At 34.4% G+C, this 20,679-nt stretch overlaps 2 protein-coding genes across 2 annotated transcripts in view; one reads left to right on the top strand and one right to left on the bottom strand.

The window, feature by feature from the left end:
• The window catches only part of MTBP (MDM2 binding protein), a 78,569-nt gene extending 64,858 nt beyond the window's left edge, over positions 1 to 13,711 (top strand). The window contains exons 17-22 of the mRNA XM_050801630.1: positions 710 to 805; positions 6,638 to 6,904; positions 8,419 to 8,668; positions 9,264 to 9,377; positions 12,725 to 12,790; positions 13,372 to 13,711. Of these exons, the coding sequence (XP_050657587.1) occupies positions 710 to 805; positions 6,638 to 6,904; positions 8,419 to 8,668; positions 9,264 to 9,377; positions 12,725 to 12,790; positions 13,372 to 13,410 (832 nt within the window). The 3' untranslated portion in view covers positions 13,411 to 13,711. The remainder of the gene's footprint in view (positions 1 to 709; positions 806 to 6,637; positions 6,905 to 8,418; positions 8,669 to 9,263; positions 9,378 to 12,724; positions 12,791 to 13,371) is intronic.
• MRPL13 (mitochondrial ribosomal protein L13) overlaps positions 1 to 20,679 on the bottom strand; it is a 205,760-nt gene that overhangs the window by 114,612 nt on the left and 70,469 nt on the right. The gene's annotated exons all lie outside the window — the stretch shown is intronic.

Below are 20,679 nucleotides of genomic sequence, written 5' to 3'. Positions count from 1 at the left end.
GTTGACTTTAATTATTCCCCTGCAGAAAAGGATTTAACTAAATGCCTAAAGTTTAGTTTACTCTACCAAGGAAAAAATCTTCTAGAAATAATGCTGCTTCTTGGCTGGATGCTTCTTGGATTACATGCCTGTAATCCCAACACTTTGGGAGGCCGAGGCTGGCGGATCACTTGAGGTCAGGAGTTCAAGACCAGCCTGGCCAACATGGTGAAACCCTGTCTCCACTAAAAACACAAAAATTAGCTGGGCATGGTAGCAGGTGCCTGTAATCCCAGCTCCTCCTGAGTAGGGGAGGAGGAGGCAGGAGAAACGCTTGAACCTAGGAGGCGTAAGTTGCAGTGAGGCGAGATCATACCACTGCACCCCAGCCTGGGCGAAAGAGTGAGACTCCAAAAAAAAGAAATAAATAATACTGCTTCTTAAATTTCCGTTATAAATCATATTCCACTTTTGTTTACCCATTTCTCAGAATAGTTTTGTGCAATAAATAACATCATAACCTACTTGAAGTACAGAAAATGTAAGTAACAAAAGCCAGGGCCTAACCTTGCTTCATTTCCTTCTTATACTTTCTGGTGTGCCTTAACCTTCATCCCATGTAAAATTCAGTTATAGAGGAAAAAGTCAGATTTGTTTCAAGATACTTTCTTTAACTTTCTCTTTGTCAGTAAATAAACTTTGAATACAAATGAAAAACTTTTTGTTTCAGGGAAAAGACTTTTGTTTTGACACCAGAACTTAGTCCTGGGAAACTTCAGGTCTTACCTTTTGAGAAAGCCTCAGTATGTCATTATCATGGAATTGAGTAAGTTTTTAATTTGTACTTTACTCTTCTGTATGTTGTTGATACAGTCTGTCTTGTGTAAAGAGTGACTTTAATAAAATGATATAAATTGAGACAGAGACCAAGAGGATATGTCAAAAACCTCAAAAAGCAAAGCAGTGCATACAAAAATAATTTGTCTTCTGTTGAAGAAGTTACTTGATGATTAATAAGCTTAACAGCATTTAAGCATCCTGTTATTAGCTACTAGATATTTTAATCAAAATTGTTTTGGTCCCTATGTTATAAATGTATATTCACACTATGGGTCACATTAATATTTCCTGGTCACCAATTACATTATAGTTGCTCAGAAATTGTTAGATAGGGCCCAGCATTTCAATACTAGACATTTTTCCAAGAGAAAACTTATACAAGTATGCACGTAATAGTTTAATTCTCAATATCCTCAAACTGGAAAGAGCCTAGGAGGATATCAACAGGAAAATAGATAAACTATGGTATATTTTATATAAAGCAATACTATTCAACTATAACAAGGAACGAAATATCGATACATCCAACAACATTAAATATCTGTCTGTGTGAAAAATAATTGAAATAAGAATTCGAGTCCAGGCACGGTGGCTAACATCTGTAATCCCAACATTCTGAGAAGCCGAGGCAGGTGGATTGCTTGAGCCCAGGAGTCTGAGACCAGTCTGGGCAACATGGTGAAACCCTGTCTCTACAAAAAAATACAAAAATTAGCTGGGCATAGTGGGGTGTGTGTGTGTCTGTAGTCCTAGCTACTCAGGATGCTAAGGCAGGAGGATCGATTGATTTTGAGAGATTGAGGCTGCAGTGAGCCATGACCATGCCACTACACCCCAGCTGGGTGACAGAATGAGACCCTGTCTCAGAAAAAAAAAAAAAAAAAGAATTTGAAGACTTTGAAATTAGCAATATGAAGTATAACATTCAATAATGAATTATTTCTAAAAGAAGTCCTTTATGAAGTGCTGATTTGAATCTAAATGGTAAGATAAGATTTTTAAATTGTTTTGTGAACAGATAGGCAACTCAGAGATAACTACTAAATTATAAAAAGATAAGAAATGCCACCTGATCCATCTTTTTAGTTCTGGTATTTGACTAAAGGATTCCTTGTTTGAGAGGATTACTGTTCTCCCTTTAACATGAAAAAGGTAGGGATGTTTCCCAAATAGCCTTAAATTTAGCTTAAGCTTTTACTTAAACTATGTTTTTAGCCATATATCCTTCTGTGCTTTGATTACACAATTTTACTTTTCTTTTTTCTTTTTCAGACAGAATCTCACTTTTTCACCCAGGCTGGAGTGCAGTGGCACAATCTTGGCTCACTGCAACCTCCGTTTCCTGGGTTGAAGTTATTCTCATGCCTCAGCCTCCCGAGTAACTGGGATTACAGGCACGCATCACCATGCCTGGCTAATTTTCGTATTTTTAGTAGAGACAAGATTTAGCCATGTTGGCTAGGTGATCTTGAACTCCTAGCCTCAAGTGATCCACCTGCCTTGGCCCTAGAAGGTGCTGGGATTACAGGCTTGAGCCACCACACCCGGCCCAAAATTTTACTTTTCATTTATACTAAGTTTATTAAATGTAAGTGGGAACATCTTGTTCTACTATATAAACATTTGATTAATAGGATATATTTTTCTGTGTTCCTCCTTTTGATTTTATTAAAGACCTAGAAATTAAACATTACAGAAAAGTTTATAAGGAAAACCAACAATTCCTTTCCTTATTACTACCTACCTGCAGTCCCAGTTTTTAGAAAAAAAATATTTTGTTTGGTTTAGTTTCCCTGGTGGTTATCTCTCATTTTAAAAAATATCCTTATGTCAATATTTTTAACTGTCACAATATAAAATATTGACTCTACTATGAAGATTTGGTTCTTCTCAATTTGAGCTCTCCGCTATTTACTTTCATGTTTTTAAATATGTATGTACTGAAACTTCTCCTTCTTATTCCATCAGCTATACAGCAGTATCTCCCCCACTTTGATAAGAATATTAGGACCTCCTTATCTATGAAAGGAAACTAATTAAAAATTTTAGTTGTTTTGTATTTAATTTGAATGTGAAAGTTGAAACCAGTCAACAGTGTTTATATTATTATGAAAAGTAGTGTTCACTGTTGAGAAAATGTACTAGTATTAACATTCGCTTTGCTACATGGCCAGAATACCCCAGGACACATCTGTTTTTCACTTCTTCGGCCCTACAAACACACTGAAGCACTGATTTGAATAAAATAAGCTACAATAATTACATTTTAACTGCTGACTAAAGTGTCCATCATATAATCTTATTTAGATTATTTTTCCTAAAATTTTAATTTAGTTTTGTTTATTCTGCATCTCCATCTCTCTACTCTTTTTTTCCTGCTGTTTTTAATTTACTATAGAAAAGTCTTGGTATATACAAATTTATAAAATTTTTCAAGGATATGTTCTTCATGATCATTTATCAAAATATTAAATTAAGACTTATTTGAGTACTGTGCCCTGATGGGCTTAAATCTACACAGAGCTTTATTAACTTATACACATTCAATGTTATGAAATTCTGATTCACTGTAAAAAGTAATTCTCTTCTCCACTACCTACCTACTCCCATAAACAAACAAATCTATCTGTGACTCACTTTTTTTTACTGTAAATTTATGCTCATTAAACTGGGGACATTGAGACTAGGCTGACAAAGTTGTAGGAGGTGAGGACCATGAATTCCGAAACATGTCTTTTTCAAGAAAGTTTGGGTGTATAGTATGAGAGCCGATTTATGTTCAGCATAGATTATGGAGTAGAAACAAATTCAAGTAACATTTTAAAGTAAACATGAAACTACAAAGAAAGTTCTCTTATGTTGTTGTGGGCCTTTAGAACCCTGGAGCTCTTTCTCTGATACAAAGGAATATTTGGAAAAAATGTGTTAATTGCATGGGAGCAAAACAATGTTTTTTAAGGCAAAATAAAATATTAACCACTGTTGGCTTGTTTGTTTTTTCACTTATTTACCCTATCCTGGAATTTAACATTCCATTAATTATAAAATGCACTGTTTTATTGAACAGCAAATTAAACTCTGCTGTCATACTCTGACAATCATTTGATCACACCAGGCTCTCATTGCTTTGAAATTTCCTTCATCTATTCCAAGAGATTTGTCAGTTTCTCCTGCCTTCATTGGTATTGGTTAGTGTGTGATGGGCAGTATTTTGTCTCTTTCTTATTTGCAAAACAAAAACAGCTTCATCGTCTTGTGGGTATTTTTCTTTGTTAGGACCCATAAAGCATTTGCTTATTGTTTTATAAGAAAATATGGGATTGTAGTCATTCATCCAACAATAAATTTTGACTTCACTAATATAAAATATACACCCTGCCTCCTGCCTCACTGTTTCTTTTCTCTAATTTACAAAGTAAATTTTTGTTCCAATGACAAATCATAGTATAATCTAAAGATATTTTAAATGGCAATTAACATCAAGATGTACAATGTGCATAATTCAGTTGAAGCTATGACATTATGAACAGCTGTGATCAAGAGATGTTAAAACTGGAAGAAAAAATCTGCATCTTAGAAATAAAATCTTACGGTAGAAAGAAATATTCATCTTATAATCAAAATATGCATCTTTTCTCTCAAAAATTTTCTGTATTCAAGCTTATCAGGCATTATATTGCCTCTTACCAGACTCTTGAAATTCATGGTTCTAATTTTACTCTAGATTCTACCAATTACCCATGATAGAAGTAGGACTCATCAGTAACCCTTAGGGTTGCTTCTGATTTTTAATGAAATACGTTTCTTAAACAACAGACTAGAGAAAGAATATTAGCTAGAGAGATGCCAGAGACCTAGGTTCTACTCCCTGCTCTGCCACCAACTCACATTTGGATTTAGAGTTCAGTTTTGTCACCTGTTAAATTACACTGTTTGAGTAGATCAGAGATTTTTCAGTCCTAGTTATACTTTAGAATCATCTAGGTAGGATTTTTAAAAAGTGTATATTTTTAATATTTTAATATAATAAGATGTTTTGATGTGTGTATGCATAGTGAAATGATCACTGTAGCCAAGCAAATTAACATAACCATCGTCTCACATAGTTACCTCTTGTGTGCTGAGAGCACCCAAAGTCTGCTCTCTTAGCAAATTTTCAATATACAGTACATATGATTAACTATAGTCCTTATACTGCACACTAGATTTCTAGATTTATTCATCCCATATAACTCTGCAACTTTGTACCCTTTAATCTACATCTTTCCATAACCTTCCCCATCCCCATAACCACTATTCTACTCTGTTTCTATGGATTTAAGTAGTTTTTTTAAGAATCACCCAGGCAGATTTTTAAAACTGTTGGTAACTGAGTATTACCCTAAACCAATTAAATCAGAAACAATGAGCACATGGTATTTCTTAAAAGCTCTTCAGATGGTTCTAATGCTCAGCCATGTGTTGAACATGAGTAAGATGATTCTTACACTTTACATAGAGATAGTATACTAAAATGGTTAAAGTCAGGCTCTGAAGTCACCAACCTGGGTTTACATTCTGGCTGTGCTACGTATTATCAGCATACTGCCAGCTTTACTGTGCTAGAAAATAAATCTAATGATGATGATAACAATAATAGTAGCATACATTTCTTGACTGCCCTGCTTGCATGTTTCAGGCACTGATTCTGTGTTTATGTATACAATTCAAGGAATTATCACAATAGCTTTTTCAGATAAGTACTATAATTCTCATTTTGCAGATGAAGCAACAGAATCATAGATAAAGTTAAGTAATTTAGCCAAGTTCACACAGCTAATAAGTAGAGGAGCCTGGATTTAAATCCATGGAGTCTGTCTGTATCAAATACGTAAGTGTCACAAGGGAAAGATAAGGTTCTTAAAACCTCCATCAAGCAGTCAGATGTTCAGGAAATGATACACTCTTTGGGAGTTGAACCAAAATCTTTTGGATACAAAAATCTGATTTTAGGCAGTATCTTAGACTTTTGCAGGTAAAAATGATAGATCACAGAGAAAGGTTTTAATTTGTACAGTGCTGCCATCACATATGTGAGCCATTTGTGTTTTTTAAATGCAGTTGTAGAAAGGGAAGAAAGTGAAGAGTTTTCCAAGGTCACACAGCTCCTAGGTGATCTTCCTGATATCCTTGTTTGTTGTACTTAACAACCTAGGATTTCTTTGAGTCCAGAAGCATTCACTGAGCTAACATTTCATTGATGCCCTGAATCAGATTCAGCTAGAAACCACATGCACAGACAGCCGAAGTGTTTGAAGGAAAATCTGTCAATCAGTTAATAAGGTGGGAACTGAGTTTCAAAGAAAAAATTTGAAATGTTCTAAGCTGTTTGGTGAGCCAGTTTAGAATGCCTTTATACCCTTTTAATCTTTGTGTTGAGAATAAACTTGCCCTTTCTAACAGAAGACAGCAGTTCATGTTGTCATGTATCAGCCATGCTGAGACATCAGAGGTTGGTAGAGTTTTAAAAAGCATTAAAACAGCAACTGTATTATTTTGAAAATAAGCCAAAGGATTAACTTAATCTGTTGCCCAGAAACACAAGTGAAAGAGAAATCAGATTGTACTTCACATTTTTTAATCTTTTGCCATGTCATATAGCAAACTAGAAGAAAACTGAACTTGGGAGGGAAATAGGCCAGCCAGTCAACCTTCCAGCAATTATTAGGAAATTAATCAAGAACTCTCAAAGTAAATGTCCTGCTATTTTCTAATTGAAAGGGGAAAGTCTGTTGCTCTCGTGGAGGTTTACATTTTAATGCTCTTTCACTCATTTTAGATATTGCTTGGATGACCGAAAAGCTTTGGAAAGAGATGGAGGATTTTCTGAACTTCAGTCTCGTCTTATTCGTTATGAAACTCAAACCACCTGCACCAGAGAAAGTTTTCCAGTACCTACTGTATTGAGCCCTCTTCCATCTCCTGCAGTTTCATCAGAACCTGGAAGTGTCCCTGATGGAGAAGTTTTACAAAATGAACTTCGAACTGAAGTATCCCGATTGAAACGGAGATCCAAAGATCTGAATTGCCTTTATCCCAGAAAAAGGTGTTATATTACATGCACATAAATAGTATCTCAACAGAAAGTATTTTAGTCTCTAGAAGATTTTTATTTTATATTAGTCTTTCAGATTAATTTCTTCATGGCAAGAAGTTTATTTTATGAGCTGTTGATGATTTTGCTTATAAGTTACAAAAAATGATTTAGAAAAAAACACAGTTTCTTGCTTTATATGCTAATATACAGTCCATTAGCACAATGGATTGTAAAGTTTTTAAGCTGTGGAACAGTGGAGATTTCACCCCATAGATTAAGCTGCTGAGCTGGTCTGTTGAAGAGACTGGGGATGGGAGTTCTCCCGTTAGCTCTTCCTTCCCTTTCCCCTCAGAGTCCTGCCTGCATTGTTCCCTTGAGCAAGAGATTCCATGAGGTACCATTTTTAAAACACCTGTTACATATAAAATATAGCTTTAAACTCTACATAATGATATAATATATGAAACTTTTCTGGATGCATTTTTTTTGCTAACTAAATAAAATGTCCAGATACTTGAACAGAAGTTAGAAGTTTATGTAGTGAACACTAATTTCTATTGAATTGATGTTATTTTTAGAACCTTTGTTAAACTTAGGTTCTTGGCATCTAAAGCAAGGCTTGAATTCTTATTGTATTTAATTAAACCTTGCAAAAAGTATGAACTATACGAAAATATAACTTTCAGATCTTTTTTTGAATAGTTTAAAAAGTTAGAATACTGTTACCCTGATATGGAAGAACTCAGTCGTTTTTATGAGGACTTTATAAATTCGTGGTACTTTTTATACCTGATAAAACTAAAGAGCAACAGTAACATTTGGGGTACTATATTTATAGCCGTATTTCTTATTTCTGACCTGTGGCTAATAAAAATATATGTGTTCTTAAAAGGAAAGTACACTGTGGCCTCTGGGTCAGCAGAACTGAGGGCGATAAGACCCTATCTTGTAAAGAGAAAAATTTGGGTCTTGTCGGGAACAAATGTAAACATTTTAGGAAGATTGAAGTATGAGCCAGTTTTATAGTTTATTTGTATTTGTTTTAACACTATTACTTATTTTGCAAGGGAGTTCCATGGGTATAAGAAGATACAGGTTGTGGTGTTTCTGTTCAAATTATCTTAACAGAAAAGTATAAGTATTTAACAGATTAGTATTACATCTATAAATAGCAGCACTCTCAGCATGCATAGCTGATTTATTTGAGAAATTGTAAATTAGAGGATGAGAGAGAGTATAGCTAGCTAGCTAGATAGATAGTTACTTATATTTACTTTCTCTATTAGCCAAAATCCTAGTTTGCTATTCATTACCTTCTATGTTTTAGTTACTCATCTAAAGAACTAAGGAACAACTTTATAATGTGATGTTTATTGCTTACTTAAGGCAGTAATAGCAATAAACTTTGTTTGCTTTTCTTGAATTTATGTCATAATGGATATAGTGGTAACATTTAAGACAGAAAGTGAACTTCGATGTTGATTTGCTTAATCTACGTTCTTGATTTTTTTCCCCTACTGTAGACTTGTGAAATCTGAAAGTTCAGAGTCTCTTCTTTCTCAGACAAGTGGTAACAGTAATCACCATCATCATCATGTGACAGCCAGAAAGCCACAAACAGAGCGGTCCTTACCAGTGACTTGTCCATTGGTTCCAGTTCCTAGCTGTGAAACTCCAAAACTTGCTATAAAGACCAGTTCAGGTCAAAAAAGTGTGCGTGAATCAAAAACATCAAGGCAAATTAAGGAATCAAGATCACAGAAACACACACGGGTAAAGATTTATTTCCCATTTTTCTTAGTTCTACATGGGAAGTCTTTTTGAATTTGATTAAAACATATGTCTAAAAAAATTTATGAATGAAATGAAACGATGTCTAGAATTCACTGGTGTAAGAAGGATGATAGGAAAATAGGTGGGGATATAAATGAAACAAGATTAGCTACAGATTAATCATACTTGAAGCTGGTTAAAAGATATATCAAGATAGAAGTTTGTTATAAAATATTCTCTGTGTGTCAAATATTCTCTACTTTTCTATGCTTGAAATTTTCCATAATAAAAAATAAATATACACTTACATATCCCTGCTGTGTGTAACTTTAACACTCAGATATCAATTCAGAACTCATGATTTGAGTTCGTTTCTTAAGACACTCTAGTCATTTCCTGCTAACATTTTATTCCTGTGACACTTCTGACCATGTAAATGTTAGATATCTTTTTTTCTCATTTTGTCTTAATGAATATGTCTGTCTTTTAGCACAGCAAAATGATTGTGTAATTCGCAGGATTGAACTCTAAAGCTGAAATAATAGGTTTGTTGCTTTTCTAAGAAATATTAGTCATATGTTATGTTCTGTTCAAGATACTGAAAGAAGTAGTTACTGAAACCCTGAAGAAACACAGTATTACCGAGACCCATGAATGTTTCACTGCATGCAGCCAGCGTCTCTTTGAAATCTCTAAGTTCTATCTAAAGGTACAGTATCTTCTCTACTAATGGCAAAATTTAGTTCATGTTCTAATGTTCCTGTTTGACATAAAAAAAAAAGTTTGAGTATTTTTTATACTGAGAGCATATACTTGCTGCCAGATTTATTAAATGATGGAGATAGAAAAAATGAAGCCAAAATACTTTATATTTGTTTTGATTTGAGTTCTCATATATAGAAAGCTACATTTTAACCAATATCCTGTTTCCTCTAACATGTGTTTGACTTATAGGTAATAAGCTTCAAAATATGTTTAATTATTAATTTTTTAATACAATTGGGCCTCCATATCTGTGGGTTCTATATCCATGTGTTCCATATCCATGGATTAACTGCAAATTGAAAATGTTCTGGAAAAAGAAAAGGATGTTGCATCTGTACTGAACATGTCCAGATTTTTTAAAATGTATATGGGAAAATGTGTATAGGTTATATGCAAATGCTACACCATTTTATATAAGGGACTTGACTATCGGCGGATTTTGGTATTCTCAGTGGAATCATGGAATCAGTCCTTCGCAGAGACAAAAGGGATGACTGTGTAGTAAAAAGGCTACTGGACTAAATATCAAAACACCCAGTTTCCAATTTTGGATCCATTATCAGCTAATTGTAAGACATTGGACACATCAGCCACTCAGATGATGATTTTCTAAAACTTAGACGATGTTAGATTATGTCCAGCCTTAAGAGTTTCTGACCTGAATCAGTTATCTGTGGGTTTCTGGTTAAAACTGCAGATTTATCACATATCCAAGAGAAAGGACAAGAAAAAACTAGAAATGTTTTTAATACATGTTGAACAATAACAAAAAAACACATGGAAGCGTGGTGTAAGAAAGTGAAAAGAGTTACAATCTAATTGGGTGCCTAGTGGAATACTAGTGAGAAGCATGTTAATTCCACAGAACCTGAGGTGCTCACGATTTGAAGACACCAGGTATCATGGAAAGCAGGGGCAAGGGTCCACATAGAAAGCAAGGGAGTTAAATAAAGATCTATCTACAAAGTGACCTGGGGATTGTCCAACTTGCTTGGCATGCCCTTCTACCACAATGTTAACTACAAGGTCTATCATGCATAGGTTTTTCCAGCCACCTCAGGGACAGTGCAGGAAATAGTCACTGGGGAAAATACTGGAAGCTGCAGTGGAAAAGCCAAATGGCCATCTTGTCACTCTACCTTGAAAAGAAACCAGTGACAATCTCTGCACAGACCTTCCAGTCAGATTTTTAGTGTCTCACTTTTAAATATGACTAGACAGCCACAATATGACTAGAGGACACTAGAAGCTGTCCTCTAAGGACAGCTTCCTTAGAAGCTTTGAGGAAAGCTTCTAACACAATTGATGCCAAAACATAAAGGAATAAAGGGAACTCTGAAGAAGCAGGAGAAGAAAACTTCATAAAAACTATAATTCTCATAGAAAGAAGGGAATCGCATCCATAAAACGAGAACAGGATGCTGTTTCCAAAAAAAGCATAAAACATGAAAGCTCTGTAAAATTAATAATATGATAAAATCAGTTAAATGAAAAGGCTGAACAGTTGAGATGAAAAAAATTTACCGGAAATTAGAATCAAATGACAAAAACATTGAATCCAGGACAAGAAAATTGGAGGATTAATACAGAAGATCCAAAATGCTAATAATACGAATTTTACATTTTTTGAACAATCTTCTCTACTTTATTCCCAAAGTTTAGAAGAGAGAAACTTGTTCAAAAATGTAACAAACTTTTCCAGGACTGGACACAAGCCTCCTAGCTTGTCCAAACCAATGAATGAAAATTCTTCAGCTAGTCACATAATTGTGGAATTTCACACTTCTTAGCACGGAGAGAACATTTTCTAAAAGCTTGCCAGGAGATAATCTAGTTTATATATAGCGAATCAATAATCAGAATGGCATTGGACTTCTCCACAGTAACACTGTATGCTAGAGGATAGTAGAAAAGTATTTTCAAATTCTGAGGGATGTGTATTTCTAGAATTAAAAAAAGAAAAAAGAAAAGAAACTTCTGAGGGAAAGCGACTTACCTAGTATTCTATACCCAGTCTGGAATGCAGTCCGATATGAGGATTTAATGAAGATACACTGAAACATGGAATATCTGAAAAAGAATTTGTTTTACCCTTTTGAGGAATCTGCTAGACGATGAAGTTCAGTAGAACAAGGGACTAAATCACGAAACAAAACAAAAACTAATCTAAAATGGAAAAGACAAGTCCTAATAGTACCAGGCCTAGGCAGCAACTAGAACAAATTAGAGGAGGCTATGGGAGAAAGATCTCCAGGTTTAAAAAATTTAATTAAAAAGACCAAAAGCAGAAAGGAAGCTGAACTGAGAGATTATCCCATATACTTCAGGGCTTGAAAAAACTTTGCTGTACATTTAGCCCATTTATTGCCAGTATTTAGGGACGAAAAATCCAGAATTATATACATGGAAAGCTGAGCAAATGAAAAAGCTAACAGTAGTTAACAGGATAAATAGAATATTGGAAGAAAGATAAATTATAACCATAATACATTAATTGGCACACAATTGAAAGTATTTACATAGATACAATAGCGCAAACACTGCCTATTTACTAATCAAAAATTGCGATACGACTGTTCTTGAAAGGAAGAGTAGGAAGGTTTTGTGTACGAGACCTGAATCCATGACTGTTCTCCCTAACATCAGTAGTCTCTGTCTAAAAGTGTTTAATCACCAAGTAGCAACATAAGCATAGTAGTTAGAAACATTAAGGTATAAATAAGGGAAAAACCTGAAAGAATTGAAAGTGGCTGCCTTTATGGAGCGTAACTTGGAAGTACAACAGATAACTGCTTCTTATCTTTTTAAATACAGTTCAGTTTCTTTTACTTTGTAATTTGATATAACCACTAAATTTTTAAAAGTGAGATCACTTTCCTTTTGTATGTCATTCTTCTTTATGATGGAGTCAAATAGCCAAAATGAAGAAAAAATTCTTTTACCTGGTAAATAAATACAAACCATATGTTTGTTTCTTGAGTAATGCAGCAATAGTGGATGCTAACGGTGGAGGGAGGGAGTTATTTTAGGTCAGCTCTATTGGGAATAGGAGATGAGAGTGAGATGGACTTACGTATATGTGTATGTATTTTGGTTAGAGTATTTTGATATTTCAGAATGGAACTAAATTATAACCTAGTACTTAGATTTTTTGTGTGTGTGTAGTCTGTCCCTAATCACATTGATACTTGTAGCATGATTTAGGATAATCTCAAGTGTATTTAATAATAATGAGTTATTCTTTGTAATTTAATGTGCATATTGTAAAATGCTGTATTTTATTATGTTTAGGATCTTAAAACTTCAAGGGGTCTATTTGAAGAAATGAAGAAAACAGCAAACAACAATGCTGTACAGGTAAAGTTATTCCCAAGAAACTATATTCAATTAAATTGGTATTTTATTTCAGGGTTGCTCTGATGCCATTATATATGCAGCAATAATTAGTTACTGGTCTTTTTCAACTCTGTCCCTATGAAAACTCTTTAAGAAACTTAATAATAGGCTTATATAGGCTGAGTATTTTATAGTATTTAATAGGTTAGTCTGTCAACAAAAGAGTTTCCAAAGTGATGCTAAGAAAGCAAAAGAAAAAATAAATTATCTGATGTGCTGGAAAAACCAATCCATTTTTGGTTAGCTATTTTCAAAGTTTAGTTTATTTGATTGACCATTTGAAACATATTTTCATATAAAGGTGAGAAAATGGAGCAGAATCTTCATTTCATCCAGTGAGGACAATATTATACTCAGTATTAGAAGTCCAACAAAAATGTTCTTCCATTACAAAATAAAATGTGTTTTTTAGTATAAGATTTCAATATCTTCCTTTTTATTTTAACTTTTCTACCATGTTCTTTTGAAGTTTTGACAGTGTATTTTTCTATTACTTGTGTTTTCAATAGAAATCTACTATAATCATATTTTTCTCCTCGTAGGTGATTGAATGGGTATTAGAAAAGACAAGCAAGAAATGATACAGAATCATTCTTTTAAGACAATTATAAATTGGATGGAGCTATTATTTACTACTTTTTTAAGTTTGAAAATTATAAACAAATTTTAAACTTTATTCAAAGAATAGATGTTATATTTCTAAAGATTTCATGAATATATATTCTATATTTGTATAGCTTTGGGGATGCTACATAAATGTATTTTTAATTAGATACATATTTTGTACAGTGTTACTATATTTTAATGTTAAAGTTATTTTTATATGTTTTAAAATGTTTACTCTTAGTTATTTAATTATTACAATAAACAATTTTTTTTTTTACTTTTTGGAATTCATGTCTTTGTTGTTAGGTGTACTCAGTTAGGCCGTGCATTTCTTAGATGTAAGTAAGATACTGCCAATGGCTTTTCCCATGTGTTCCAACAACATAGTTTATTGGACTGCTCCCGATTTAGAGAGTATTGGCAAAAAAAATCCAAACAGGCCTCAGTCCTGGAGCCACCATTGTTGGGCTATTAATGTTTATTTGGTAACACAAATTAAGAAACAAGATAAATTGTGAAAATAAGGCATAATGAAAATGACACTAAGTACAGTCTCCCAGGAAAAAAAGTATCTTTTCCTGTGGTAGAAAATTTGGAAAATGCAGAAAATACAAAGAAGAATGAAAAAAAATTACCAACATTCCCCCCTACTGTCTAGATATAACTGCTATATTTTAAAAATATATGTAATTATTTTTTAAATATTTTCAAAATTGGAATCATATAATATGTTGTTATGCATATGTGTGTGTTGTGTGTGTATTAATTTATAACCTGCTTTTCACATAATATGTTGTGAATTTATGCCATTTTTAAAATAACTGCCTAATACAAATGAGCCACAGTTTGTTTAATCCCCCATTATTGGACGTAAAGATTCTGTTTTTCCCTGTAATACATAAAACTTTAATGAATCTTCCCAGTATGTCACTATTTTCCTAGTATGCTTTTTTAGGAGGGAAATTTGTGGGTCTTAAGCTCTTTTGTAAATATTTTTAATTGCCCTCCTGAAAGACCAATATGTGCTCCCACCAGCAGAGTCCCCATTTCCTTTTTTGAAAACTGAAAATAGTAAGGGTGAATTTTTTTTAAACATGTTGGCATCTCTCTAATTGTTTATATCTAGCTTTTGCCCATTTTTATTTTGAACTGTTTTTGACTTTTTCTTACTTGTTTATATATGTTCTTATATATTAAGGATATTGGCCCTTTGTCTTTTTGTTTATAGTATTCTAAAATTTTTAGTTTTTAGTGTAATCAAATCTACCATCTTTATAGTTTCTTCCAACTAAAGAAATTTGCTTATCACCTGCTTTGCTTGCCTATGTTGAATTCAAAGTGAATGTTTTCAAGAAGCATTTCTAGGGTTCCATGAAATTGCTGATTTGAAATGCTCCTTTTTGTCTGAATTGTTCACTATCATAGGAATTACAAGAGTGAGCCAATATTCGAAGATTCTATTAGGTTAGCAAAATTGTCTTTTGAAATGTTGTACCATGGCTGGGTATAGTGACTCATACCTGTAATCCCAGCACTTTGGGAGGTTGAGGCAGGAGGATTGCTTGAGGCTAGGAGTTCGAGACCAGCCTGAGCAACATAGTGAGACCCTATCTCTAAAAAGAATAAATTAGCTGCACATGGTGGCACATACCTGCAGCTACTTAGGAGGGATCTTAAGCTACTTATGAGGCAGAAGTGGGAGGATTGCTCGATCCTAGAAAGTCGAGGCTACAGTGAGCCATGATTTCACCACTGTACTGCAGCCTGTGAGAAAGATCGAGACCCTATCTCAAAAGGAAAAAAATGCTATACCAATACACGTTTTTAAATATAAATTTATTTAGTCAGACTAATAAACATTTATAATATAAGAGGAGCCAGTAGGTTTTAAAGTACAACAGATTAGATCAGGCAATTTGAAAACATTCCTAGGAACACAGTAATAGTCATAGGAAAGAAAAACTCTCATAACCTCAATTTGCTGTTCTAAAAATGGGGTAAATAATGCTGAGGGATCACGAAAAGATGATAATCATGGCTAACATTTGTTGAGCACTATGTGACAGACATTATCTTAATCATTTTACATTATCTCATTGCAGCCATATTAGGTAGCTATTTCCCATTTTATAGATAAGAAATTGAAGTATAGCAAGATTAAATGTCATATCCAGGATCACATAGCTCAGCAACTACAGAGCCAGAATGAGAACTTGTATTTCTTGAACCACACTGCTTATCCAAACATAGGATCTCTGCAAGTATTGATGTATCCATTTTTTTGTTTTTATTCCTTCCAAGGATCCTGGTTTTCTGCCGTACTTAATAATATACATTAAAACAAGTTTGAAGATAACCTGTAAGCCCGATACCATTTAAAATATTTCTTTTTGTGAATATGCTGGATAAACTTTTGTAATGCTGTTTGAAATTTAGCATATGTAAATTATATCAGTTAACCTGATCAAAAGCAAAAGTATACATGAAAAAACTAAATTGATGTAACCACTTATTAAAAGGACATACGGTAGCCAAATAACTTTGTAACAAAAGAACAAAGTTGGGAGACTTGTTTCTTTGCTTCAAGACTTACTATAAAGTTACAGTAATGAAGACAATTTGCTATTGGAATTAGAATAAGCATATAGGTCAGTGGGACAGAATAAAAACTTACAGGTATGCCTATATATCAAACTTTTCATTGAAGGAAAAAAGGTCTTTTAAAAAATTGAACTTGAATAAGAGAATATCCAGCTATATGGAAAAATAAGTTACTTTCAACCGTAACCGCCTACCATTTGCAACTATTCATATGATATGGATCATAATTTTATATTTAAAGTCCAAAACCATAAAACCTATAGAAGAAAACATAGAAAAATCTTTATCACTCTTGGAATAAAACAAGGATTTATTTGAAAGGACACAAAAAGTACAAACCATAAAATTAAAAAAAATAAATTTTACTTCAAAATCTAAAAGCTGCTCTTGGAAAGGCACCACTAGGAGAGTGAAAATGTAACCCACAGACTGGGAGAAATTATGTGCAATGCATATATCTGACAAAGGATTTTTATCTAGATGATGTGAAGTACTCTTACAGCTTAACGATAAGACATAACTCAATTTTTTAAAAATGGGCAAAATATTTGAAAAAAAAACATTTCACAAAACAGGACATAGGAATGGCAATAAGCACATGAAAGATGCCCAACATCATCAGTCATCAAAGGAATGCAAATTAAAACCATAATAAGATGCCTCTAAACACCAACTAGAATGAATACAATTTTGAAACAGACTATACCATGTCTTGGCAACTATATGATGCATTTGGAAATCTCTTTTTATTTGTGGGTGGGGGTGGAAGAGGGTCTTGCTCTGTTGCCTAGGCTGGAGTGCAGTGGCAGGATCACAGCTCACTGGAGCCTTGACCTCCCTGGCTCAAACAATCCCAAGTAGCTTCCTGAGTAGCTGGGATTATAGGCAAGCACTGCCTTGCCTGGACTCACTCTTTCTTTCTTTCTTTCTTTCTTTCTTTCTTTCTTTCTTTCTTTCTTTCTTTCTTTCTTTCTTTCTTTCTTTCTTTCTTTCTTTCTTTCTTTCTTTCTTTCTTTCTTTCTTTCTCTCTCTCTCTCTCTTTTTCTTTCTTTCTCTTTCTTTCTTTCTTTCTTTCTTTCTTTCTTTCTTTCTTTCTTTCTTTCTTTCTTTCTTTCTCTTTCTCTTTCTCTTCTTTCCTTCCTTCCTCCCTCCCTCCCTCCCTTCCTTCCTTCTTTCTTTCTTTCTTTCTTTTTTTGTAGAGATGTGGTCTTGATATGTTGCCTAGGCTGGTCTTGAACTCCTGGCCTCAAGCAATCCTCCTGCCTCAGCCTCCCAAAGTACTGGGATTACAAACATTAACCACCTCAACCATTTGAGGCCGTTTGTTTGGGAAGCAGGGAGTCACTGGGCCCAAGTAGCTCGGATGTGTTACGTAGTGGTGGTACATTTAGCAAACTGTTGCCTAAATAGCCCAGAAGAGAGAAATTCTACCTAATGGACTCATGGATCTAATTAAGGATATTTCCAGACAGTGTTGGAAGTATCAACGGCCATTTATTTGTTTAGCTGAATATGATAAGGTATAGGAAAAGATAAACGAATTCAAGAAATGTTCAGTTTTCTAGCAGAATTTAGAGAAGATATGAAGGGCTTAGGATATTCTGGGTTGGAAAATAAAATGATTTTCCACTTTCAGTATCTCCAACGGCAAAAAATTTTCTAAGTCAGAAATAGCCTCAGAAAAAGAATCAATCCAAAGGTGTGGCTATATAATCCTCTATTAAGACATTTGAAATACTTAATGATTTAAAAGTAGACCCTCTCAGCTAGACAAAATGGCTTTTAAGAATCTAAAGGGTAGTGTTTCACAGCACCTGACACTGTCAATAAAAAGAGACCTGTCGTGAAAAGAATGGGGGGTATGGCTGTCATCAATAGATTAGACTATAACTTAATACACAGAAAACCCACAAAGTCTCTTTTAGTTGAAATGTAATCATATACCCTAGACTTCACCCTTTAAAGTGTATAATTCAGTGGTTTTAGTACACTCACAAAGTGTGCAGTCATCACCTGCATCTAATTCCAGAACATTTCATCACTCCAAATGGAAACCCCGTATCTGTTAGCAGTATTTCTTATTTTTCTTTCCACCATTCCCTAGCAACCACTAATCTACATTTTTTTCCTTCAGCTTTAATGAGGTATAATTAACAAATTAAAATTGTACATATTCAAGGTGTACAACATGATGATTTGATATACATATACATTGTGAAATGATTACCACAATCTGACATATCCATCATCACACATTGGGGTGTGTGTGTGTGTGTGTGTGTGTGTGTGTGTGGTGAGGACATTGGTCATTAATCTGCTTTCTGTCCCTATGGATTTGCCTATTCTAGGACATTTCATATAAATTGACTCATACAGTATATGTAATATATGGCCTTTTGTGTCTGGCTTCTTTCACTTAGCATAAGATTTTTGAAGGTCGTGTTGTAACATGTATCAGTTCTTCATCCCTTTTTTATAGCTGAATAATGTATGAATCTGCTACATTTTGTTTATCCATTTATCAGTTGATGGGCATTTGGGTTGATTCCTTTTTTGGTATTATTAATAATGCTATGAGTATTTGCGTACAAGTTTGCACATGAGCAAATGTTTTCTGTTATCTTGAGTTTATATGCCTAAGAGTGGAATTGCTGGGATACATGGTGACTCCATAGTTAAGTTTTTGAGAAAATGACAGACTGTTTTCCAAAGTAGTATACCACTTGACATTCTCACCAGCAATGGATGAGGGTTCTGGTTTCTCCACATTTTGCCAGCACTCGTCTTTTTTCACAAGAGAATGATACGAAATAGTATCTCACTGTGGTTTTGATTTGCATTTACCTGATAACTAATGATGTTAAGCATCTTTTCATGTGTTTTCTGGCCACTTTCATATCTTATTTGAAGAAATGTTCACTCAGATCTTTTGACCATTCTTTAATTGGGTTATTTGTCTTTTATTGAATTGTAAGACTTCTTTATATATTCTGGATTCTAGTTTCCAATCAGATATACGATTTGCAAATATTTACTCCCATTCTGTGAGTTTTTTACTTTTTAGTTTAGCTCCTGAATTTAAGTCTATGACCCATTTTGACTTAATTTTTGACTTAATTTTTGTATAGAGTTAATTTTTTGAAGGGATATAGCTTCTTTCCTTTGCATATAGATATCCTATTGTTCCAGCACTATTTAGTGAAAAGATTATTCTTTCCCCCATTGAATTTTCTTGGCACCAGAAATCTCAGAAAATTGTAAGAAAATTGTATCAAACTGAAAAGAGACCTCCAAATTTCAGTGGACAGGAAGCAGGATAAGAAAACTAATCAGTTGCATCCTTGGACTACAGTAAGTCCTCAAGTCATCAGTAGGTTCTTGGAAACTGCAACTTTTAGCAAAATCACATACAGAAGATCTCAAATAAAGTCGTCCAATCCTAGTTGGATTTCAGAATTACTGTGAACTAGTGACTAGTCCCATCTCTTGCAGTTATCCTGTCTCTACCTCACCATTGTATTTCGGATGTGTGGAAGGCAGTTAACTTCGTTTCTGTAGGTCACAATATTGTAGATTTTAAGAAGCCACACCCTAAGAGAGTTATCCCTACCAGATGATCATGAAATATTGACTTTAGCCTGTATTAGTTATTTTTCATGTGGAATGAATGAAAATAATTGTGTCCAGAGGGTAAAATATGGTCTAATATAGCCACAAAGCTTTGAGCTCCTCTCACCAAGAGATGGAATCTGTTCCCCTAGTCCTTGCATCTGAGCTGCCAATGTGACTTTGACCAGTAGAATGTGGCATAAATGACATGCTGTGAGCTGGAACCTAGGCCTGAGGACCTCATAGCTTCTCTTTTGCTCCTGTAGAACCTTGTCCTGCATATAAGGGAGCCACATGAGAGAACTAGTCTAGCCTATTAGAAGGTGAGAGGCCATATGGAAGAGAACAGAGGTTCCCTGACAGCCACGTCAGCTGCCAGGATGTGAGTGAGGCATCTGGGATCTTCAGCCTAGCACATGCTCCAGATAAATACAGCCACATGAGTGAGCCCAGGCAAAACCAGTAAAGAGCTGCCCAGGCAACCCTCAGAATGGTGAGAAATAATATGTTGCAGTGTTCTAAGCCACTAGGTTGTGAGGTAGCTTGTTGTACATAAACATTAGCTTCCACTCACATCCAAAAATTCATTGAGAGGCCAAGTGCAAGAAAGAAAGTTTCAAAAACTTCATTTATTAAGGCCTTAGTTTGAAGGCCATAGTTGAAGATAAATGAAATTGCTTCCTTTTTGGACTGCGTTTCCCTTTTTCATGAGACCCAGAAAACTTGCAGAGGAAGAAGTTCCTTACTCTCTTGTGTGGGTGAGAATTAGGAAGCAGGAGAGCTACAATTCATTAATGAGGCATTATTCTTAGTGTTTCCTGGAATTGCCTTTGAGTTCTTGGAAGTAAATAGGCTTTATTTATCCAAATAATTATACAGGAAAGTTGCTGAAAATATCACTGGCTTTGTTTCTTGTGAAGAACAACGTTTTCTTTCAACATTCCCAGGCCCCGATCCAAGCCAAGGCAGAATCACAGCCGTGAGAGCAGGAGTGTGTCCACCTCTGAGATCAGAGTCAGCGGGAGGGGCTTTGT

The sequence above is a fragment of the Macaca thibetana genome, chromosome 8 (genome assembly GCF_024542745.1).
Source record: "Macaca thibetana thibetana isolate TM-01 chromosome 8, ASM2454274v1, whole genome shotgun sequence".
Classification (NCBI taxonomy): Eukaryota; Metazoa; Chordata; class Mammalia; order Primates; family Cercopithecidae; genus Macaca; species Macaca thibetana.
This window is presented reverse-complemented; position numbering and strand designations above follow the sequence as displayed.